Consider the following 26,298-nt stretch of genomic DNA (forward strand, 5'->3'; position numbering starts at 1 on the left):
CTATCCAAAGGATGAAAAATCTCCAAAGATCTGTTAAATTAAGGGATTGAGCAAATGATAATAGATTCTTATCATTTTCCAAGAGTCTCGTTTGCTTATGTGAACCTGTGGTATGGCGTCTATCTTCTTTTGGATTCAAAACTGAGTTAAAATCGCCCCCTATCACAAATGTTATGGAATTATCAGTTTCGGCTATCAAGGGAGTAACTTTACTCAAAAATCTCCTATTTGATTCATTGGTGCCATACTTAGTAAAGATTATCAATTGTTTGCTTTGGAAATCTAAGGTGAGTTTTACCCATCTCCCACTGACGTTATCTATTTGCTGATCAACTATTTGGCATTAAAGGGATTTGTAAATTAGTATTAAGGAACCAGCCTTGCCATTAATTGCCGGAGCACCAATGACATGACCTACCCAGAGTTTTTGTAAATATTTGAATACATCTGAGGTCAAATGGGTCTCTTGTAGGAGGGCTATGTCAGCCTTAAGCTTATGCAAATGGTAAAGGATTTGAACTCTTTTTTTTCTCCTGTCCTCAATCCTTTAACATTCCATGATACTAAACGAACTTCAAGGGGGATAATATATGAAACAGAGACATTTGTTAGCTCTAGTTCCCAAAAACCGGGCCAGGCATGTCCCAGCAGAGCACATTCGACTCCTTTCCTGTGGGAGCTTGGTCAAGATCTTAAGAACGTCTGTGGCAAAAACAACAACGAAACAATCAGTAATAACACATAAAGAATAAGCAGCTGACATAGAATGTATAACCTGATCTCCCTGCTGACTTCCTTTTTTCCTCATGACCATCACAGGAGTATACTTATCATTTATAGTGTATAAATGATATTTATATATTTGTGGATAGAACCCATGATGTAAATAGAGGAGAACCAAAAGAAGATGTAGCAGAGGAATCATCTCCTCCTGGCTTATTTATGAAAAGCTCAGAAGCATAGTTAGCTCCACCTCCCCGCCCAAGTGCATGGAAAAAAGAAAAACAAAAAAGAGAAACATAAGTCAGCTGTCTATTGCACTTTTCCTGCATTTCAGTTTCCACTTTCACCTCACCCCTCTTCCCTCCTATGCTCTTCCCTCTCATTTCCCATTTCTCAGAGCTGTCACTACCTTTAAAGCATGATATGCTCAACGAAGTTTTCCCACAATGTCTAACTGCCAAAACATACGACCAATAGTTATGAGACTGATAAGTCATGATTAACCTATAATAATCTATGTAAATGTCACTAGAAGGTAGATAAACTTAAAGAGAACCTGTACTGAGTAAAAATATTTTAAATAAACACATGAGGTAACTTCAAATGAACATTACATAGTTACCTTGCCATCAGTTCATCTCAGAAGCTCACCATTTTCTTCTGACAATAATCCCTTCCAGTTCTGACAACATTTTGTCAGATCTGAAATCTATCAGTTGCTGTCAGTAAAATATCAGTTGCTGTCAGTTAAAGCTGATAGGAAAACTGATGTACCAGGTAATGTCCATGTTTCCCTATGGCTCAAGTGGGCGATGTTACAGTTTAACTGTGTGCTGACCAGAAAGCTGTTATGGGTAATGGCAATTTTCAAAATGGAGGACGGAAAATTCCCTTGATCACAGTGAACAAACAGGACGTGGGACAGGAGAAAGACACTGAGGCGTAGACTACATGGAAGGTAAGTATGACTTGTGTATGCTTATTTTGACTTTTAATTTTCAGTTCAGGTTTTCTTTAAGGTATAAAGTAAACGGTATCTACTTAGGAGGAAGAAGGTAGAGGCGGCTGTATTATAGTATAGTGAACCGAGACCCCTAGGTCCCCCCTATCATCTAAGACAGGTTGGACCTTAATCTATCAGAGTAGTGTGCTGGAGTAGCTTCTGTAATTGGAGTAAAAAGTATGTCACTCAATACGTGTGATGGTGGATACAGGAGCATCATGCCCACTCATCGGCCCCCGCATCTTGCGTATCTTTTTCTTTCCAGGATTCCAAAGAGTCCTCCAGTCTGGGGGCTTTCGATGCAGGTTCCATTGTAGGAGATCCCGGAGGAGATAGAGAGTTGGCACAGCGCTGCGGCGAGCCCTTAGGTGAAGATCCTTCGGCATGTGGTGACGCAGTTTGCAAATCTCAAGCTAAGTCTGGATGATCAGTATCTAAGGCTTTTATAAAGTCCAAACTTTCAGCAGGGCTTGTGAATGATTGCATTGATTCATCTGGGATATAGATCCTTAATACTGCAGGGTAGACTAAGGCAAAACAAATATTTTTCCGGATGAGCAGCTGACACGAGGGAACAAACCCTTTCCTGGCCTTTGAGACTTCGACAGAATAATCAGAGAACACCAAGAGTTTATGGCCTTGGACTTTTAGAGCTTTCTTGATTCGATACGCCCTCAGGATTTTTGTTTTGTCGGTAAAATCCAGGTAACGGGCAATGACTACCCGTGGACAGTTGATGTTTGGGCGTATTGGCCCCAGTCTGTGCGCCCTTTCAACCTTAAATGAGCCTTCAAGGCCTAGAGCTTCTGGAATTAGTGTTGTACATATTTCCATCAAATCATCCGGTTTGTATGACTCGGGTAACCCAACAAATTTTAAGTTGTTGCGCCAAGATCTGTTTTCCAGATCCTCGACCCGGTCCGCCAGTATATGCTGCTGTTTATCCTGAAATTCGGCCTTCTTTTTAAGTGCAGAGAAGTCGTCCTCTAACGCACTGACACGTTTCTGGGTGTCGTCTATGCGGCCAGATTGCTGATGTAATTGGGCAGTGATCGGAGCTAAATGCGTATGTAAAGATTTGGAGATGATATAAGCCACATCTTGCTGTAAATGCTGTGCTACCTCTGCAGCTAGCTGTTTATAGTCTGTCACATAAGGCCTACCCGATTATTCCACCTCCTTCACGCTGTCTGAATCAGCAGCCGCCGCCATCTTAGATCTTGTAGTAGCGCCGGTTCTTGCTTTAGGCATATCTTTGACTCGCGGGGCTTTAGCCACAAACTTGTCCATCCGGACTCCTGGGCCTGCTTTATGCGTCTCCCTCTAAGCACTGGAGCCAAACTGAGCAGGGTCTCGGCTCAATTCTGCATTGTAGTCTCGGGCGGGGAGCGGAGCTCACTGCAACACGTCTCCTACATGAGGCGCCGGAACCGGAAGTCCATGAAAGTTTTTTTATATGACCGCTGATCTCAGTTTTTTGGTTGATAAGGAAAAGAAAGAAACTACAGTCTTTTTATACAGAGAAGAAAAAGTGAAGATTCAAGGTTTTTTTGTTTTTTTTGTTTTTTTTTTGTCATGAGAAGCTAAAGGAGTAATGAAGACTCAGATATAGCAGCTGCCATGTTCAGATGTAATAGATATACATACAGAAGTGACCTTTAAACAAGGTGGGGGGAAATCTCTACTTATTTTTGAGGTTAGATCCTATTCAGAAGCGTTAAGAGACTCTATTTTTGTGACTACGTTATACTAAGAAGGTTTAACTGAAGAAGAATTGAAAAGGTTGCTATTGAAGCTTGGAAGTCTCACAGGATAATCTCTTTTGTCTGAACCAAAGAAGACTCCAAACAAGCATTCCTTGCAGGCACCCAGAAGAAACCCACTAAGACAAGTGATGAAAGCTACATGCTAGAAGACTATGCAAAGATATCAACGTGAAGACAAACCATTGAAAGAGGCTATGTTATAAGAAGCTCTGATCTGAAATCAGCTGAAGAAGAAACAATTGGAACTGGAGTAACCAGAGAAGTGTGAGGACTAAAAAGTACTTTTACTTCTTTAACCACTTAAAGAGTAACTGTCAGGCAAAAACAACTCATTTTGATCTATGTTCCCCTGTGTTAAGCAGTGTGGAAGGAAGCCAAATATCAATACTGAAGTTAAAAAACTCTCTTACTTTATTGTTGGCTGAATAGCAGCCTTCCTTATCTCCAGGCTGTTTAGGAGGCCGCATCAGACTGAAAAGGCCGCAGGCAGCGTGCAGAGCATTATGGGAAGGTTTTACCTCCTCTCTACTGCCCTCCCTGCACAACCCCTTCATTTCCCTATCCCGCCCTGCTGCAGCCTCATTGGCTGCTCCCTCTCTCCTTCCCTCCCCATCCAGACACCCCGAGTGACAGCTGCAGGCTGCCGGCGGCAGCCCCCCGCTCCCAAGGTGATACCCGCGAACGGCGGAACCCCGGATTCCATGCACCACCCCCCCCCCCCCGCGAGTAATACCCGCGATCGGCGCCCCCCCCCCCCGCGAGTGACACCCGCCATCGGCGGCGCCCCCCACGAGTGTCACCCACGATCGGCGGCACCCTCCCCCCTGCGAGTGACACCCGCGATCGATGGCACCCCCTCGTCACCCCCCCGCGAGTAACACCCGCTATCGGCTACAAATCATCCCACCCCTCCCCCACCCGCGAGTGCTACCCGCGATCGGTGGCAGACCCCCAAATCGCCCCCGCCCGTGACACCTGCGATCGGCGGAACCAACCCCCCCCCCCCCCCCCCGAGTGACACCCGCGATCGGCGGCACCCCCTCCCCCGCGAGTGACACCCGCGATCGATGGCACCCCCTCCCCGCCCCCCCCCCGGGGGGTAACATCCGCGATCGGCGACAAATCATCACACCCCCACCCCCCCGTGAGTGGTACCCGCGATCGGTGGCAGACCCCCAAATCGCCCCCACCCCCGCCCGTGACACCTGCGATCGGCGGAACCAACCCCCCCCCCCCCGAGTGACACCTGCGATCGGCGGCAGAACAACCCCCCAGACGACACAGCCCCCCCCAAGAGTGATACCCGCGATCGGCGGCAGACCCCCAAATCCCCTTCACCCCTGCCCATGACACCTGCGATCGGCGGTAAAACCCAGCTGCCCCCCCCCCCCCCCGGGAGTGACACCCGCGATCGGTGGCAGAAACCCCCCCCAGACCACAGCCCCCCCCCGTGAATGATACCTCGCGATCGCCCACAAAACGACGGACATCGCAAGCAAAAAGACTGACATCGCAATCGCCCGCAAAACGACCGACATCGCAAGCAAAACGACCAACAACACTAGCAAAACGACCGACATCGCAAGCAAAACGACTGACATCGCAATCGCCAGCAAAACGACTGACATCGCAAGCAAAACGACCGACAACACAAGCAAAACGACCGACATCGCAAGCAAAACGACTGACATCGCAATCGCAAGCAAAACGACCGACTTTGCAAGCAAAGCGACCGACATCGCAAGCAAAACGACCGACATCGCAAGCAAAACGACTGACATCGCAATCGCCAGCAAAACGACCGACATCGCAATTGCAAACAAAACGACCGACATCACAATCGCCCGCAAAACGACCGACATCGCAATTGCCCGCAAAACTACCGACATCGAAATCGCCTGCAAAACGACCGACATCGCAATCGCCCGCAAAACGACCGACATCGCAATCGCCCGCAAAACGACTGACTTTGCAATCGGCCGCAAAACGACCGACATCGCAATCGCAAGCAAAACGACCGACATCGCAATCGCAAGCAAAACGACCGACATCGCAATTGCTCGCAAAACGACCGACATCGCAATCACAAGCAAAACGACCGACATTGCAATCGCAAGCAAAACGACCGACATCGCAAGCAAAACGACCGACATCGCAATCTTGCCCGCAAAACGACTGACTTTGCAATCATCGCAATCGCGACCGACATCGCAAGCAAAAAGACTGATATCGCAATCGCCCGCAAAACGACCGACATCGCAAGCAAAACGACCGACAACACTAGCAAAACGACCGGCATCGCAAGCAAAACGGCTGACATCGCAATCGCCAGCAAAACGACCAACATCGCAATCGCAAGCAAAACGACCGACATCGCAATCGCCCGCAAAACGACCGACATCGCAATCTCCCGCAAAACTACCGACATCGCAATCGCCCGCAAAACGACCGACATCGCAATCGCAAGCAAAACGACTGACATCGCAATCGCCTGCAAAACGGCCGACATCGCAAGCAAAACGACCGACAACACAAGCAAAACGACCGACATCGCAAGCAAAACGGCTGACATCGCAATCGCCAGCAAAACGACCGACATCGCAATCGCAAGCAAAACGACCGACATCGCAATCGCAATCAAAACGACCGACATCGCAATCGCCCGCAAAACGACTGACTTCGCAATCAGCCGCAAAACGACTGACTTTGCAATCGCAAGCAAAACGACCGACATCGTAATCGCCCGCAAAACGACCGACATCGCAATCGCAAGCAAAACGACCGACATCGCAATCACAAGCAAAACGACCGACATCGCAATCGCCCGCAAAACGACCGACAACACAAGCAAAATGACCAACATCGCAAGCAAAACGACTGACATCGCAATCGCCAGCAAAACGACCGACATCGCAATCGCAAACCAAATGACCGACATCGCAATCGCCCGCAAAACGACCTACATCGCAATCGCCCGCAAAACGACCGACATCGCAATCGCCCGCAAAACTACCGACATCGCAATCGCCCGCAAAACGACCGGCATCACAATCGCCCGCAAAACGACCGACATCGCAATCACAAGCAAAACGACCGGCATCACAAGCAAAACGACCGACATCGCAATCGCAAGCAAAACGACCGACATTGCAATCTCGGCCGCAAAACGACTGACTTTGCAATCATCGAAATCGCAAGCAAAACGACTGACATCGCAATCGCCCGCAAACCGACCGACATCACAATCGCCCGCAAACCGACCGACATCGCAATCGCCCGCAAACCAACCGACATCGCAACCGCCCGCACCCCCCCCGTGACTGACAACGCAATCGCTCGCACGGCTCCCCCCACCCCAACTGACAGCGAGATTGCACGCAATGATCGCTTCCCGCTGAGTGACAGACAATATGCCCCCGTTATGCCTAATACACACGATGCGTTTTCCCGCTCGATCCGCGGGTCGATCGGGATCGATTAGATTATTTCCAACATGCTCCATTCGGATTTTGATCGTTCCTGCCGTCGATTTGGCATAATTAACATGCAAATCGACGGCAGGAATGATCGAAATCCGAATCGGGCATGTTGGAAATAATCGAATCGATCCCGATCGACCCGCGGATCGAACGGGAAAACTCATCTTGTGTGCAGAGCATAAGCCCAGAGACTGGTAGGAGTGTCTGAGGGCTGGGACTTGGGAGGGCTAATGAATAATTAATCAGGAAGCAGGGTAAGGGAGGATATGACATCACAATTGGCTTCAGACAAGACAGTAAAAGATGGAAGCTGCCATGAAATGTCAGGAGCATCAATCTCTGCATATACTATATAAAAATTCTGTGAAATCCAAACGTGGACAGTGAAATGCATATGTAATGTAAGTACAGCCAGTATTTAGCTACTGATATATGTATTTTTTGTCTCTGAGACCTTATACCTAACAGCTCCTCTTTAAGGACTGCAGTCATAAAACCCCTTAAGGACCAGACACTTTTTTCCATTCAGACCACTGCAGCTTTAACGGTTTATTGCTCGGTCATACAACCTACAATCTAAATGAATTTTACCTCCTTTTCTTGTCCCTAATACAGCTTTCTTTTGGTGCTATTTGATTGCTGCTGTGATTTTTAGTTTTTATTATATTCATCAAAAAAGACATGAATTTTGTCAAAAAAAAATGATTTTTTTTTACTTTCTGTGCTGACATTTTTCAAATAAAGTAAAATTTCTATATACATTTTTGTCCAAATGTATTGTGCTACATGTCTTTGATAAAAAAAAAAATCCAATAAGTGTATATTTATTGGTTTGGGTAAAAGTTATAGCTATTACAAACTATGGTGCAAAAAGTGAATATTCCCATTTTGAAGCATCTCTGACTTTTCTGAGCACCTGTCAGGTTTCATGAGGTGCTACAATTCCAGGATAGTATAAATACCCCCAAATGACCCCATTTTGGAAAGAAGACATCCCAAAGTATTCACTAAGAGGCATGGTGAGTTCATAGAAGATTTTATTTTTTGTCACAAGTTAGTGGAAAATGACACTTTGTGACAAAAAAAAAATAAAAATAAAAAAAAGTTTCCATTTCTGCTAACTTGTGACAAAAAAAAAAAAAAATGAAATCTGCCACGGACTCACCATGCCCCTCTCTAAATACTTTGGGATGTCTACTTTCCAAAATGGGGTCATTTGTGGGGTGTGTTTACTGTCCTGGCATTTTGGGGGGTGCTAAATTGTAAGCACCCCTGTAAAGCCTAAAGGTGCTCATAGGACTTTGGGCCCCTTAGCGCACCTAGGCTGCAAAAAAGTGTCACACGTGGTGTCGCCGTACTCAGGAGATATAGTAGAATGTGTTTTGGCATGTATTTTTACACATACCCATGCTGGGTGGGAGAAATATCTCTGTAAATGATTTTTTTTTGATTTTTTTTACACACAATTGTCCATTTACCTGCCTGTACATATACTGTATACTTCCCCACCTCTTGTTTCCACCCCATTCCTTTAGATTGTAAGCTCGCAAGGGCAGGGCTCTCGCCCTTTTGTGTCATGGAATGTTATTAATTTAATTGCTTGCACACTGTTAGACATTTATACATTTTAGTCATCATGTTAAATCAAATTGTAATCAGCAGTGTTGTATCTTGTATCAGTGTTCATATTTGATGTATATCATTGTCTGTATCATTATGTATCCCTTGTTTGTTTTCTTACATTGTACAGCGTCACGGAATATGTTGGCGCTTTATCAATAAATAATAATAATAATAATTTACAGGGATATTTCTCCCACCCAGCATAGGTATGTGTAAAAACACATTATACTACTTCTCCCGAGTACGGCGATACCACGAGTGTGGCACTTTTTTGCACCCTAACTGTGCTAAGGGGCCCAAAGTCCAATGAGTACCTTTAGGATTTCACAGGTCATTTTGAGACATTTGGTTTCAAGACTACTCCTCACGGTTTAGGGCCACTAAAATGCCAGGACAGTATAGGAACTCCACAAATGACCCCATTTTAGAAAGAAGACACCCCAAGGTATTTAGTTAGGAGTATGGTGAGTTCATAGAAGATTTTATTTTTTGTCACAAGTTAGCGGAAAATGACACTTTGTGAAGAAAAACAATAAAAATCAATTTCCGCTAACTCGTGACAAAAAATAAAATCTTCTATTAACTCACCATACACCTAACAGAATACCTTGGGGAGTCTTCTTTCTAAAATGGGGTCACTTGTGGGGTTCCTATATGGCCCTGGCATTTTAGGGGTCCAAAACCATGAGTAGTAGTTTACAAACCAAATGCCTCAAAATGACTGTTCAGGGGTATAAGCATCTGCACATTTTGATGACAGGTGGTCTATGAGGGGCCGAATTTTGTGGAACCAGTGATAAGCAGGGTGGCCTCTTAGATGACAGGTTGTATTGGCACTGAAGTGCAGGAAGCGCAGGATGTTCTCAAATCGTGACCTGGACATGGCAGCAGAGAACGTGGGCATGTGATGTATTGGGTGCGTAGACCAATAAGACCGCAATACATTCTTTTTGACTAGACCCATGTTAAGGAGAAGGCCCCAAAAAATGTTACGTTCTGAATCTTGGAGTGGCTTCCACCGAAAAGGCTGGGCATAGTAGCTTCTTGGATTGGCGGTTGCGTATTGTGTGGCATAACGGTTGGTCTCGCCACAATTAAGTCGTACCAGCAGTGATCAGAAAAAAAAATTCTGTCACTGCGGTGGGGCGTGTGAGGGTTTGCCAGGTGATCAGAAGCCCACAGGGGGGCAGATTAGGGCCTGATCTGATGGATAGGAGTGCTAGGGGGTGACAGGAGGTGATTGATGGGTGTCTCAGTGGGTGATTAGAGGGGAGAATAGATGCAATCAATGCACTGGGGAGGTGATCGGAAGGGGGATCTGAGGGTTTGGCTGAGTGATCAGGAGCCCACATGGGGCAAATTAGGGCCTGACTTGGATAGGTGTGCTAGGGGGTGACAGGAGGTTATTGATGGGTGTCTCAAGGTGTGAATAGAGGGGGGAATAGATGCAAGCAATGCACTGGGGAGGTGATCGGGGGTATCTGAGGGCGATCTGAGGGTGTGGGCCGGTCATTGGGTGCCCGCAAGGGGCAGATGAGGGTCTAATCTGATGGGTAGCAATGATAGGTGGTGACAGGGGGTGATTGATGGGTGATTAGAGGGGAGAACAGATGTAAATAATGCACTGGGGAGGTGATCAGAGGGGTCTGGGGCCTATCTGAGGGTGTGGGCGGGTGATTGGTTGCCACAAGGGGCAGATTAGGGTCTGATCTGATGGGAAGCAGTGACAGGGGGTGACGGGGTGATTGATAGGTGATCAGTTGGTGATTACAAGGGAGAATATATGCAAGCAATGCACTGGCGAGTTGATCAGAGCGGGTCTGGGGGGCTATCTAAGGGTATGGGCGGGTGATTGGGTGCCCGCAAGGGGCAGATTGGGGTCTAATCTGATGGATAGCAGTGACAGGGGGTGACGGGGTGATTGATAGGTGATCAGTAGGTGATTACAAGCGAGAATATATGAAAGCAGTGCACTGGCGAGTTGATCAGAGTGGGTCTGGGGGGCTATTTCAGGGTGTGGTGGGTGATTGGGTGCCCGCAAGGGGCAGATTAGGGTCAGATCTGATGGGTAGCAGTGACGGGGTGATTGATGGGTGATTAGTGGGTGTTTAGAGGAGAGAACAGATGTAAACAATGCTCTTGGGAGGTGATCAGACGGTGGGTCTGTGGGCGATCTGAGGGTGTGGGTGCGTGATCAGACGCCCGCAAGGGGCAGGTTAGAGTCTGATCTGATGGGTAGCAGTGACAGGGGGTGATTGATGGGTGATTGATGGGTGATTGACAGGTGATTATAGGAGTGGATAGATGTATACAGTACACAGGGGGTCTGGGGAGGATCTGAGGGTGTGGGGGGGGGGGTGATCAGGAGCCCCCAGGGGACAGTTAAGGGATTAATCTAACAAATAGCGTTGACAGATAGTGACAGGGAGTGATTGATGGGTGATTAGGGGGGTGATTGGGTGCCAACAGGGGTCTGAGGGGTTGGGCAGGGGGGGGGGTCTGAGGGGTGCTGTGGGCAATCAGAGGGCAGGGGGGGGGGGGCAGATCAGTGTGTTTGGGTGCAGACTAGGGTGGCTGCAGCCTGTCCTGGTGGTCCCTCGATCACTGGGACCACTAGGGCAGGAGGCAGCCTGTATAATACGCTTTGTATACATTACAAAGCATATTATACGCTTTAGATGCGGCAATCCAGGGGTTAACAACCCGCCGGCGCTTCCGATTGGCCGGCAGGTTGACGTTGCGGGTGGGCCAAGCCTGTTGCCGGCGGATGCGGGCGCAGAGATCTGCGCGCGATCCCCGGCCCGGAAGAGTCCCAGGACCCGACGCCAATTGTTGTTACGTGGTCCTGGGGCTGCCACTTTGCCGCTGCCAATCTACAGTGGGCGGTCGGCAAGTGGTTAACAACTCCGACCACTGGTTGACGCACCAGCTGAGAGAAGATCAAGACAGCACTAAGAGGAAAGTGGGCCTGGAGGAATACAAGAAAAGAAGAACAGACAGAAGAAGACACCAGGTTAAAAGATAAATGAGATTATCAGGTGGGTGAAGAGAGAGCATTAGAAGATGAAAATGTAGATATTCAGTTTTTACAGATAAATCTGATGAACTAGAAGAGGACAAGATTTTTGACAATCGAAAATACCAGAAGATGAGTGAAAGAAGGTTTTGATAGATATTTGAAACTACAATAGAGATTGTTACATCATATCAAGATTTCAATATCAAGACTAAGATGTCAAGATCATCCAGTTATAGAAGACAGCCAATGTAAAGTTTTTGAAAAGGATTGATAAATACACATCAATATTCTATTTTTGATTCCATAAATGAAGAAGATGTGAAAGATAAAGATTTTTCTACCTATGCAGCGATATACTGCCATGCTACAAATACAGAAGCAGATGCAATAAAGACTTGTGAGTAGTTACAGGAAGAAACCCATACTACAAGAGAAACAAGGAGATAACTGTTCACAATAATGACATACAGCAATCAAGCTGGTACTACAGAAGACTGCAATAAACTACATTCATGGGCGGCGCCAGGAGGGTGCAATTGTCCAAGCACCCCCTGGCGTGAACTGACTTCAGGCGTCTAAGAGACGCCGAGTCAGTTCACAGCGGCAGCCTGAAGCAGCAGAGCAGGGCTACGGTAAGATGGCCGCCCGAAGCCCTGCTCTGCAGACTCCAAAGCAGACTTGGAGTCTGCAGTGCAGGGCTTCGGGCGGCCATTTTCCCGTAGCTCTGCTCGCCGGGTAATGCAGGCTGCAGGCAGGAAGTCACGTCAAGGAAGAGGATCGTGGGAGCTGCGCGCAACAAGGAGGTCAGGACAGGAGGAGGTCGGGACAGGAGGTCTTCTGACTGTAGGTGAGTAAATGGGTTTTTCTTTTTTTCAGGTGGTGCTGCTGATTGTGGTCAGAAGAACTGCTGAGCATTGTGCATATTGTGGTCAGATCTGCTGAGGATTGTGCATATTGGGGTCAGATCTGCTGAGGATTGTGCAAATTGTGGTCAGATCTGATAATAATTGTGCATATTGGGGTCAGATCTGATAACGATTGTGCATATTGGGGTCATATCTGATAACGATTGTGCATATTGAGGTCATATCTGATAACGATTGTGCATATTGAGGTCATATCTGATAACGATTGTGCATATTGGGGTCATATCTGATAACGATTGTGCATATTGGGGTCATATCTGATAACGATTGTGCATATTGGGGTCATATCTGATAACGATTGTGCATATTGGGGTCATATCTGATAACGATTGTGCATATTGGGGTCATATCTGATAACGATTGTGCATATTGGGGTCATATCTGATAAAGATTGTGCATATTGGGGTCATATCTGATAACGATTGTGCATATTGGCGTCATATCTGTTAACGATTGTGCATATTGGCATCATATCTGTTAACGATTGTGCATATTGGGGTCATATCTGATAACGATTGTGCATATTGGGGTCATATCTGATAACGATTGGGGTTATTGAACGTGTTTTTTGTTCAAATCTGCTCACATTACGTGTATTTTCTTGAGAAAACCTGCACAATTATGTGAATTTTCTGGGGAAAGGGTCACCAAAACTTGGGCCCTCTGTCTTTGTGTTGCACTTCTAAAGGGAACCCGAGGTGAGAATAATATTGAGGCTGCCATATTTATCTCCTTTTAAGCAATACCAGCTGCCTGGCTGCCGTGTTGGTCCTCTGCCTCTAATTCTTTCAACCATAGACCCTGAACAAGCATGCAGCAGGTCAGGGGTTTCTGACAATATTGTCAGAACTGACAAGATTAGCTGCATGCTTGTTTCTGGTGTAATTTAGTTCACTACTGCAGCCAAATAAATCAGCAGGGCTGCCAGGCAACTAGAATTGTTTAAAAGGAAATAAATATGGCAGCCTCCATATCACTCTCACCCCGGGTTCACTTTAAATTACAGTTAGCCCCGCCCTCATCCGGTCATGACCACGCCCATTTCTTCGCCGCAGGTCGTCAGCTACCCCGGAAATTGGTCCAGCACCTGCATAGCACCCCCTAAAAAAAATTCCTGGAGCCGCCACTGACCACGGTCCTCAGAGTTTCTTGTGGGAGGGGTTTCACCACAATATCAGCCATACAGAGTCCCCTGATGATCCATTTGTGAAAAGGAATACATTTCTCATGTAAAAGGGGGTATCAGCTACTGATTGGGATGTAGTTCAATTCTTGGTCGGAGTTTCTCTTTAAGTAACATAGTGGTGTAACACCATAGGGCGCAACAGTTCTGATTTGGGCGGGGCCATCCCGGCCCCGCCCCCTCATCCTGGGTCCCGGCCCCTCCTCTTTAAAGGAATACTATCGATACCCAAGTGTTCTAAAATGACAATGTACAAATAATGTCTAAGTAGCTGTGTAAACATTTTCCTGCTTTTCATGTTAAATATCAGAGGCAAAAGCTGTAATTTATTGAGGGTAGGATTTAGCTATATTGGGACAAATCAATTACAGAAGGTGTGTCTGCTTCAATGCACAGCCAGAGTTGCATATCAGACTACAGAAAGCAAATATCAAACATATCAAACTCTGAAAGCAAAAACAGTATGAAGAGCTGTGACAATTAGTTACATTTCCTCTGCTCTCTTCATACACGTCAGTCAGAAACGCAGGACACAGAAGCTGCAGCTGTTGGGAGTTTCTCTCTGTCACAAACTGTTACACATAGAGTTAACTGATCAAGTGTGAGGGGAATTTCCCCTCTCCTCATGGCTCAGTCTGCCGTCAGTTTTGGCGTCAGTAAAATTTGAAAGTATTTTGATAACAGTAAACAAAGAAGTTGCTACTAAAATGTATACACCAGTACTTAGCAGCACTTCCCGAACAATTCTTGTGTTAATTGAAAAAAATATGTGAATCGATAGCATTCCTTTAAGTCCCGTTTTTCTATGGACACACTGTCAAAGTCTTTAGATCCTGCAGTAAAGAGACAGAAAGATCAACCTCACACTCCTTTCTCTCCTCTATGTACTTCCTGCAAGCTGGTGCCTCCCTCCAACCAATAGAAAGTGAGAGGCAGCTGTGTGCACCCCGCCCCCACATCCTCCTCCAGACTAGGAGAAGCAGAAGCCTGAATCCAGGAAGAAGAGATCAGCAGCATTGCTCCCCACAGAGAACACAGGAGGAGGTAGGCAGAGAGGCAGAGGAGATAAGGCAGCTCAGTCACACCACAAATCACTGCAGCCTGTCCTGTACTGCAGAGGCTTCATGTGAGTGTGACAGAGACAGACAGACCTGGTAATTTAACCTCCCTGGCGGTAAGCCCGTGCTGAGCTTTGTCTCGCTACATGAAAAAAAAAAATTAAAAAAAAGACTTTGCTGCCCCTTGGCGGATTTTTAATAAACCGCCAGGAGGGTTAACTTTCAGGTCAGCCATGGTCAGGAGCCTGGTAATAATCAGATGACAGCAGCACACTGAGAACAGTTTTAAAGAAACAAAAATAAGTACTTAAGAGGAACTGTCGCGAAAATCTTAAAATTTAAAACACATACAAATAAGAAGTACATTTCTTCCTGAGTAAAAGGGGCCATAAATTACCTTTCTCCTATGTTGCTGTCACTTACAGTAGGTAGTAGAAAACTGACATTACCGACAGATTTTGGGCTAGTCCATCCCTCCATAGGGGATTCTCAGCAGGGCCTTCATTCTTTATAAATATATACCCTGAAAAATCTTTATACAAAGATGCTGGACAGCATCCCTGGTTGCTGCACACTATTTTGGCAGTTGGACGGAGCAACTGCCATTCACTAACTGCTTTTAAAAATAAAGAAATCCCTGAGAACCCCCCTATGCGAAGATGGGCTTGTCCAAAATCTGTCGGTAATGTCAGATTTCTACTACCTACTGTAAGTGACAGCAACATAGGATAAAAGTAATTTATGGCTCATTTTACTCAGGAAGAAATGTACTTCTTATTTGTATGTGTTTTAAATTTTAGGATTTTCGTGACAGTTCCTCTTTAGGGCTACTATTGTATTTTCTTCTTTTTTCTTTACTGTTATTTCCCAGCAACATTGCTATGTTGTCTATGTTCCCCACAGAGCTTAGACTGTGAAATTATAGCCATGGCTACCAAGGGACAGTCCCTCTTTATGACCCCTGTTCCTCTTTCTTCCTCATTTGTCTTCTTCCTTATCCTCTTTCAGGACTCCTGTACATATCTGTGTAAGATTTTTCCTACTAAAAAATGTTCTAATTTTCCTATAAAATCTTTATGGTATGTGTGACTAGGGGTGTCGTCTGGGGTGTGGTTAGGGATGTGGCTTAAGTGTCCCTCTTTCTTATCGCAAAAAGTTGGGAGGTATGTGTAACACCACTATGTTGCTAAATTACTAAGAGACTGCTATGCTATTATCCGTCTGATAATCGAGTCCTACTGTGGATTCAATCCTTGAAGTGGCACTGGCACAAAGAGTGGAGACACTGAGTGGAACACATGTCGGAAGTCTCTGAACCAGGAAGCCGTGTGGAACGCTGTATCTTAGATAATTAGTCTACTTACTGTAATTATGTTTTTTAAAGACATGCTGTTTGATTATGGTCTTAGGCCTCGTTCCCACTATACGCGCTGCCGCATATATTGTGCGACATGCAAGAACGGTAGAAGTGCATAGGCAGCACTTCTACTGTTCCCATAAAGTGTGCTGCGAAGCAGTGGGATGCGCTATCACTCTGCTGCATGCATTTTTCAGGAATTGCAGCGCTGAACCATTCACTGTAGTGAATGGAATCAGCATAGCGGCATAGATGCCGTGCGATCGTAGACGGCCATCTGCGTATATTGATGTGAATGAGGCCTTAGATTTTTAGATAGCGGTTGTTGTGAAAAACAGTACAGTATGGCTACATAGTTACATTGTTATTTAGGCTGAAAAAAGACATACGTCTATCGAGTTCAACCAGAGAACAAAGTACAACACCAGCCTGCTCCTTCACATATCCCTGTTGATCCAGAGGAAGGCGAAAAACCCTTACAAGGCATGGTCCAATTAGCCTCAAAAGGGAAAAATTCCTTCCCGACTCCAGATGGCAATCAGATAATATAATTGTATATACAATATAGTAGTTATGATCTTATGTAATTTTTCTTTGTGTTTCTTAGGGGGGATCTTGGGTCTCCCACTGAATTCTAGTTAAATCCATGTTACAGATACTCCTGGATTTGTGCTGTTTTCTATGTTGGAATCATTTTGCAAATTAAATATATTTCTCTTTTTACACAGTAAGTCAGAAAGCAGTCAAGTCTGGATGGAAAATCTGCCCAATCTTATGCAGTCCAATGAGTATTCCTTGAAAAACCAGAGCACATTTCCAATGAGCAGCCAGGAATCAGTTTTCACTTTGAACCAACAAAAAAAAACTTTGACCAATGACTTCACTTTTTGGATGCAAATAATTGAAACAAGCAGTCAAGATGGTGTACTCGCAGATCACCAAAAGCAATTGATGAGCAAAACTATTCAGACAAGTTGTAATGCTGACAGACTTGTTAATGTTAACAATAATCCAGAACTTGCTGGAATGCAGGAATCATTTTTGCCACATACAGATGTTTCCCCTAATCTATTAAGATCACAGTTTTCAATGGACAGCAAAAACTCTAATAATCAAGGCAATTTGATATTGCAACAAACAGTAAAAAGCCAGCACTCACAACCACCACTGCCCGAGAAAAAGAGAATTTCTGAAAGTGAACTTCCCTTTGGCTCCATGTCTCCTCCTTCAAGCAGTTTTTCAAGCCCCAGTGGCAGTACTGTCAGTATTCCATTTCCCAGTTTTCTTCCTGATTTTTTAAAGTCAACTGAATCTTCACTCAAAGGTAACAAAAATGGTTTTAACCACATTTTGAATTTTAATGATTACTTCCTGCTTTACCTAAACATTTAATGCAAATCTAAACTCAGGTTAGCATACAGCAGGGTTAAAACCATGGTTGGTTAGTCTTAATCTTAAATAATGCTATTTTGTAAATCTTTTCTACAGAACTAATGAACATGTTGTAGGTCACTGTATTGCTGTAGCAGGGTTATGAAAAAGGGACATAAGGTACACAGAAAGATATAGAGAACAATGGGTTTAAGAACAATGTTTTCAAAACATTTTATTGTGGTATAAATACAGATGAGTGTGAGGTTAATCACCGTTGGCATTACATATTACATCTTTCAAGACTACATTTTTCAATAATGGCCTCAATTCACTAACCTTAACTCCTGTCTTTAATAACTCTTCTGAGCTGTTTAACGGTTATCACCATGGTGATATAATTGTGATAACTGTAAAACAGCTCCGAAGAGTTATTAAAGACAGGAGTTAAGGTCAGTGAATTGAGGCCATTAATAACTCATAGCACTATGTTTGGACATAAGGTATCCATATAGGTGACAGCATAATAGATAGATAGCAAAACATGTGTTTTATATATTGTAGTTGTAGCATAGACCAAGAATAAACATAACAAAATCAAAACTGAAAAGAAAAAGTAAAATGTAAGATTAACAGGTTAACAGAGTAACAGATAACACCAGTTTGATTTAGTTATAAGTTAGGAATACCTGACAAGTATGATCAGTAGGTACCCTGAATGAGTTTTAGTTATGTCTATAATCCAGTCAGTATTTAATATTCATTAACCACTTGAGGACTGTTAGCTTACACCCCCCTAGTGACCAGGCAATTTTTTACTATTTAGGCCACTGCAGCTTTAAGGGCCTGCTGCAGGGCCGTACAACTCAGCACACAAGTGATTCCCCCCCCCCCCCTTTTCAGCCCACCAACAAAGATTTCCGTTGGTGGGCTCTGATTGCTCGCTGCAGGGCCGTACAACTCAGCACACAAGTGATTCCCCTCCCTTCTCAGCCCACTAATAAAGCTTTCTGTTGGTGGGCTCTGATCCCTGACGGCATGTTTGTTTGTTTAGTTTTTTTTTGTTTACTTATTTCTTTTTTTATATATAATACATTTGACTATTTTTAATTTATTTTCTTATACCCTTTCCTCCCTCCCCCTGGCAGCCAATCCCAGCGATCGGCTCTTATAGACATCAGCCTATGAGAGCCAATCACTCTCTGAACCTCCCAGGGGGACAGGTGTGTCACACGGCTCTCCCCAGTACAGCACTGCCATAGATCGCAGTGATGTACAGTGTAAATAGATGGTGGTTTCGCCGCCTAACAGTCTCCTAGCGGTCTAACTGCCATCTAACAGTCTTCTTGGCAGTTAGTATTAAGAATTTGTAGAACTTCAGCCATATTGGGACTAGAGATGGGCCGAATGGTTCGCGTGCGAACGGTTCCAGGCGAACTTTGGGTTTTTCGCATTCGCCGGCGAAGGCGAACTTTTGCGGAAGTTCTGTTTGCCCCCATAATGCTCCATTAGCTCAACTTTGACCCTCTACATCACAGTCAGCAGGCACATTGTCGCCAATCAGACTACACTCACTCCTAGAGCCCCACCCCCCTTATAAAAGGCAGGCAGCGCCGACCATTACAGTCACTCGTCTGCCTACAGTAATTAGTGAAGGAACAGCTGCTCACAGACTCTGCTAGGGAAAGCTTAGTTAGGCTCTTGTAGGCTTGTTAGCTTGCTCCTAGCTGATTGTTATTCCTCAAATAGCACCCCACAACAGCCTCCTTCTCCTCCTCTGGAGGAGGATCTTGTCAGCGGAGGTGTGCTTTGCCCATAACCCAGAGGTGGATGGATCGAAACCATCCTCTGCTAGGTGTACTTTATTTTTTTACACCTTGCTTTACCACATGGGCCAATCGGTGGCCATAGCCTCTTAAGAGAAAGTGTCATTAGGGCCTTGCTGTAACATATATTGTAGTGTCAACTAATGTACCCTTCTTAAACTTGAAGATTGTATACAAATGTAAGCAGAGTGATGCAGCGGAAGCGTACTGGGCCCATAACCCCGAGGTTGATGGATCGAAACCATACTCTGCTAGGCATGATTTCATTTTTGCACCTTTCTTTATTGCATGGGCAAAACGGTTTCCATAGCCCTGTAAGAGAAAGTGTAATAAGGGCCCTGCCGTAACATAGATATTACGGTAGCTAAGACTACTCCTGGGCCTTTCTTGTAGTTGAAGAGATGAGTTAACTGTGACACCACATTTGGCAAAATCGCAAACAGAAAGGGTTCTTTACAGTAAGAGTGATTAAGATGTGGAATGCATTGCCACAGGAAGTAGTTATGGCAAATTCTATACCTGCATTTAAACGGGGCTTAGATGCTTTCCTTGCATTGAAAGACATCCATGGCTACAATTACTAGGTAATGCCCAATGATGTTAATCCAGGGATTTTATCTGATTGCCATCTCGAGTCGGGAAGGAATTTTTTCCCTTTTGGGGCTAATTGGACCATGCCTTGTAAGGGTTTTTCGCCTTCCTCTGGATCAACAGGGGTATGTGAGGGGACGGGCTGGTGTTGTACTTTGTTCTCTGGTTGAACTCGATGGACGTATGTCTTTTTTCAACCCAAATAACTATGTAACTATGTAACAGTAGGGAGCTGGGGGAGATCAGTTTAAATCCCAAACAGGTTATAGAACCAGTTGCCCAAGTGTAAGGGAAGTGTTTATGAAGCTTTTCTTGTATTTGAGATGGTACATTAATACCCAGTATCTGAGATTTAGTAAAGTTTCCTTTGTAGTAAGATATTTTACTGAGTTTCTGCTAAAGATTTTTCTACATTGGTGAGGGAAATTATTACATCATCTGCAGAGATAGCAATTTTTATGTTCTGTATTCTTATAATTGATTCCTTTTATGTTGTGGTTAGATCGTATAGCTTCAGCTAAGGGTTGTATTGTTAGATTAAAAATAAGTTGGGACAGTGGGCACCCTTGTCTCATTCCGTTAGTATTCCGTTATATATGTATAAAAGCAGCTGCAGTACTAGTCAGGGGCGTTTCTAGGTTCCTGGGAGATCCGGGGCACCCTTGGGCACCAAGAGGAAAATAATGTGCGGCACGAAAAATGGGCATGGTCATGCCACGGGACAGTGGGCATGGTCATAGATGGGGCCAAATATCCATGAACATAGCAGTGGTGTAACTTAAATATATTCGGTAGGCAGTATTTCACATAAATAAGCCCCTCACCCGGCTTCTGTCTTTCTTGTTTTCGGCTGGCTGGCCTGTGTGCTGTACTCGGCTGGCGGTTATGCTGGGCTTACTGGTGGTGATACTGTGCTGGCCTGGCTTTGCTGGGTGCTGGGCCTGGGGCTTTGCTGGGTGACTTGCTGGGCAATTTGCTGTGGGCTTCACTGGGGTGAGGGCATTTTTGGATGCTTTGCTGGGCTGCAGGCTTTACTAGGCTTTGCTGAGCTGGGAGCTTTGCTTGGCTGTACGCTTTGCTGGGCTGGGGCCCGGAGGCTTTGCTGGGGGCTTTGCTTTGCTGGGCTGGGGGCTTTGCCCTGCTGGGCTAGGGCCCTGGGGCTTTGCTTTTCTGGGCTGGGGGCTTTGCTTTGCTGGGCTAGGGCCCTGGGGCTTTGCTTTGCTTGTCTGAGGCCCAGGGGCTTTACCTTTGCTGGGAACTTTGCTTTGCTGGGCCCAGGAGCTTTGCTTCAGCATAGGTAGCTAGGTATAAATGCCTTCAGGATAGATAGCTATGTATAGGGGTCTTCAGTATAGGTAGGTAGGTAGGTATAGGGGCCTCAGTATAGGTAGGTAGGTATAAGGGCCTTTAGTTCATTATAAGTAGCTAAGTATAGGTAGATTAATTATAGGTAGAAGGTATAGAAGCCTTTAGTATAGGTAGGAAGGTAGGTATGAGGCCTTCAGTATAGGTAGGTATGCGGCCTTCAGTATAGGTAGGTAGTTATGGGGTCCTCAGTATAGGTAGGAATGGGGCCTTCAATATAGGTAGGTAGGTATTGGGGCTTTCAGTATAGGTAGGTATGTTGCTTTCAGTATAGGTAGGTAGGTATGGGGCCTTCAGTATAGGTAGGTAGGTATGGGGTCCTCAGTATAGGTAGGTAGGTATTGGGGCTTTCAGTATAGGTAGGTAGGTATGGGGCCTTCAATATAGGTAGGTAGGTATTGGGGCTTTCAGTATAGGTAGGTATGGGGATTTCAGTATAGGTAGAGGGGCTTTCAGTATAGGTAAATAGATATGGGGCTTTCAGTATAGGTAGGTAGGTATGGGGCTTTCAGTATAGGTGGCTGGGCTGGGCTGCGCTGTGCTGCCCCCCTCCTGGTCCCCCACTGGTCCCCCCGCCCTCTCATCTATAAACAGCAGCAGCTTACCTCTGCCTGGATTCCAGCGTGGAGTGGGGACCAAAGCCGCAGACCTCTCTCTTCCTCCGGCTGTTTCCCCATGCTCAGTTTCTCCTAATGACGTGATCAGCATCATTAGCAGAAGCTGGTCACTACGGGAACACAGGAGGAAGAGAGAGGTCTGCGGTTTTTGGCCTCCACTCCACGCTGGATTCCAGGAAGAGGTAAGCTGCCGCTGTTTGTAGATGAGCAGGCTGGGGGACGGGGGGACGGGGGCGGGGGAGTGAGAGGAAGTGAAGGGCGGGAGGAGTCGCCGCGATCTGCGGTCTGAGAAGGAGAGAGCAGGGCCCAGGGGACCATAATAGATCCGGGACACAATGGCAACAGGTTCCAGGCCGGTGCCCCGGATCAAAGGCCTTAGCGACCCCTCTGGTACTAGTTAGTAGTAGTAGCAGTAATTTTCTAACTGCTGCATCTGCCTGTATTGATTGTGTGACAGACAGTCTATTAGTGTCACGGTCTGTCACTCTTGTTAGTGCTTTTTTTTTTTTTTTTTTTAAACTCGCCGTACAATTCTGTACTGTACCCAACTCTGACAGAACGTGCTTCATTGAAGCCCTCTTATGTTGGGTTCATTTTGCATCATTGTTTGGTTAATTTTTATTGCTTAACCACTTGGCAACCGCACACTACCTATGGGCAGCGGCAAAGTGGCACCCCCAGGACCGCGTAACGCCGATCGGCGGCGGCTCCTGGGGGACTGAATTGCCGGGGATCGCACTCATTGATGCAAGCGCGCATCAGCCGGCATTAGGCTCCGCCCACCCGCAACGTCAACCCGCCGGCTGTTTAGAAACGCCAGCGGGTTGTTAACCCCTGATTTGCCGCATAGAAAGCGTATAATATGCTTTGTAATGTATACAAAGCGTATTATACAGGCTGCCTCCTGCCCTGGTGGTCCCGGTGATCAAGTGACCACCAGGGCAGGAGGCAGCCCCCCTAGTAAGCACACAAACACACTGATCCTGCCCCCTGATCGCCCACAGCACCCCTCAGACCCCCCCCCCTGAGCACCCCCTCAGACCACTGTTTGAACCCAATCACCCCCCTAATCACTCCCTGTCACTATCTGTCATCGCTATATTTTAGATTACTTACTAAACTGCCCCATGGGGGCTCCTGATCACCCCGCCACACCCTCAGATCCTTCCCAGACCCCCTCCCCCTGTGTACTGTATACATCTATCCTCCCCTGTAATCACCCACTGATCACCTGTCAATCACCCATCAATCACCCCCTGTCACCACCTGTCACTGCTACCCATCAGATCAGACCCTAATCTGCCCCTTGCAGGCACCCAATTACCCGCCCACACACTCAGATTGCCCTCAGACCCCCCCCCCCCCCCCCGATCACCTCGCCAGTGCATGGCTTGCATCTATTCTCCCCTCTATCACACCCTGATCACCTATCAATCACCCCGTCACCCCCTGTCACCACCTGTCACTGCTACCCATCAGATCAGACCCTAATCTGCCCCTTGCTGGCACCCAAACACCCGCCCACACCCTCAGACCCCCCCCCCCCCCCGATCACCTCACCAGCGCATTGCTTGCATCTATTCTCCCCTCTAATCACACCCTGATAACCTATCGATCACCCCATCACCCCCTGTCACCACCTGTCACTGCTACCCATCAGATCAGACCCTAATCTGCTCCTTGCGGGCACCCAAACACCCGCCCACACCCTCAGATTGCCCTCAGACCCCCCCTGATCACCTCCCCAGTGCATTATTTACATCTTTTCTCCCCTCTAATCACCCACTGATCACCCATCAATCACCCCCTGTCACCACCTGTCACTGCTACCCATCAGATCAGACCCTAATCTGCCCCCTGCGGGCTTCTGATCACCCGACCAAACCCTCACCCGCCCCACCGCATTAACAGAATTTTTTTTTCTGATCACTGCTGGTCTCTATGACTTAATTGTGGCTGAGACCAACCGTTATGCCACACAATGCGCAACCGCCAATCCAAGAAGCTAACATGCCCAGCCTTTTTGGTGGAAATGACTCCAAGTTTCTGAACGTAACATTTTTGGGGGCCTTCTCCTTAACATGGGTCTAGTCAAAAATAATGTATTGCGGTCTTATTGGTCTACACACCCAATACATCACATGCCCATGTTCTCTGCTGCCATGTCCAGGTCACGATTTGAGAACATCCTGCGCTTCCTGCACTTCAGTTCACAACCTGTTATGTAAGAGGCCACCCTGCTTATGACCGGTTCCACAAATTTGGCCCCTCATAGACCACCTGTCATCAAAATTGGCAGATGCTTTTACCCCTGAACAGTCATTTTGAGGCTTTTGGTTTCTAGACTACTCCTCACGGCTTTAGGCCCCTAAAATTCCAGGGCAGTATAGGAACCCCACAAATGACCCCAAAAAGTAAAATCTTCTATGAACTCATCATACACCTAATGGAATACCTTGGGGTATCTTCTTTCTAAATTGGGGTCATTTCTGGGGTTCCTATACTGCCCTGGAATTTTAGGGGCCTAAAACCATGATGAGTAGTCTAGAAACCAAATGCCTCAAAATGACTGTTCAGGGGTAAAATCATCTGCCAATTTTGATGGCAGGTGGTCTATGAGGGGCCGAATTTGTGGAACCGGTCATAAGCAGGGTGGCCCCTAAAATGCCAGGGCAGTATAGGAACCCCACAAGTGACCCCATTTTAGAAAGAAAACACCCCAAGGTATTCCGTTAGGTGTATGGTAAGTTCATAGAAGATTTTATTTTTTGTCACAAGTTAGTGGAAAATGACGCTTTGTGAAAAAAAAAAAACAATAAAAATCAATTTCCACTAACTTGTGACAAAAAATAAAATCTTCTATGAACTCACCATACACCTAACGGAATACCTTGGGGTGTCTTCTTTCAAAAATGGGGTCACTTGTGGGGTTCCAAAACTGCCCTGGCATTTTAGGGGCCCTAAACCGTGAGGAGTAGTCTAGAAACCAAATGCCTCAAAATGACCTGTGAAATCCTAAAGGCACTAATAGGATGTTGGGCCCCTTAGCGCACCTAGACTGCAAAAAAGTGTCACACATGTGGTATCGCCGTACTCAGGAGAAGTAATATAATGTGTTTTGGGGTGTATTTTTACACATACCCAGCATGGGTGGGAGAAATATCTCTGTAAATGGACAATTGTGTGTAAAAAAATCTCATTTACAGAGATATTTCTCCCACCCAGCATGGGTATGTGTCAAAATACACCCCAAAACACATTATACTATTTCTCCTGGGTATGGCGATACCACATGTGTGACACTTTTTTGCAACCTAGGTGCGCTAAGGAGCCCAAAGTCCTATGAGCACCTTTAGGCTTTACAGGGGTGCTTACAATTTAGCACCCCCAAAATGCCAGGACAGTAAACACACCCCACAAACGACCCCATTTTGGAAAGTAGACACCCCAAAATATTCAGAGAGGGGCATGGTGAGTCCGTGACAGATTTCATTTTTTTTTTTTTTGTCACAAGTTAGCAGAAATAGAAACTCAAAAAGTGTCATTTTCCGCTAACTTGTGACAAAAATAAAATCTTCTATGAACTCACCATGCCTCTTGGTGAATACTTTGGGATGTCTTTTTTCCAAAATGCTTTCTTTGCTTCTGTCTTCACAAGGGAAATATCACTGTTGTAAATTACGGAGGCAGAAGAGTCTCAATTTTCCAATTGTAATATTAAATACTTAACGCAGGAAAAAGTGAAGGCAAGACTAAATAAATTAAAAATAGACAAGGCACCTGGCCTGGATGGCATGCATCCTCGGGTCCTAAGGGAATTAAGTTCAGTAACAGATAAACCCTTTTATCTTATCTTTTGTAACTCTCTTTCAACTGGCAGAGTCCTAGTGGATTGGCGTACAGCCTGCGTTTTCCCATTATTTAAGAAGGGCACAAAATCAGATCCAGGAAATTATAGACCTGTAAGTTTAACATCAGTTGTATTCAAACTATTTGAGGGGTTACTAAGAGATACTATACATGACTTCACAGTAGAAAATAATCTTATTTCTCAGCATCAGCATGGGTTTACTAAAGACAGGTCCTGTTTGACTAAGATGCTCAGCTTTTATGAGGTAGTGAACGCTAATGTGGATATTGGGAATGCTGTAGATGTGATATGCTTGGACTTTGCAAAGGCCTTCGACTGGGGAAGAGTCTGTGTGCATGGATAGGGAACTGGCTAATGGACAGAAAACAAAGAGTTGTGGTCAATGGATCATACTCAAAATGGGTGCCTGTTAGCAGTGGGGTCCCACAGGGGTCTGTACTAGGTCCAGTGCTCTTCAATTTATTTATTAATGACCTAGTAGATGCAGTAGAAAGCAATGTTGCTATTTTTGCAGATGGTA

The 26,298-nt window shown here is 45.8% G+C and overlaps 1 protein-coding gene across 6 annotated transcripts in view; it reads left to right on the top strand.

The window, feature by feature from the left end:
• Nucleotides 1-26,298, top strand: part of LOC137518508 (tensin-3-like) — an 841,402-nt gene that overhangs the window by 473,947 nt on the left and 341,157 nt on the right. For all 6 annotated transcript variants that reach the window (XM_068236462.1, XM_068236464.1, XM_068236463.1 and 3 more), the window contains one exon: nucleotides 16,866-17,461. In XM_068236462.1, coding sequence (XP_068092563.1) covers nucleotides 16,866-17,461 — 596 coding nt within the window. The remainder of the gene's footprint in view (nucleotides 1-16,865; nucleotides 17,462-26,298) is intronic.

This window comes from Hyperolius riggenbachi, chromosome 5 (assembly GCF_040937935.1).
Source record: "Hyperolius riggenbachi isolate aHypRig1 chromosome 5, aHypRig1.pri, whole genome shotgun sequence".
NCBI lineage: Eukaryota > Metazoa > Chordata > Amphibia > Anura > Hyperoliidae > Hyperolius > Hyperolius riggenbachi.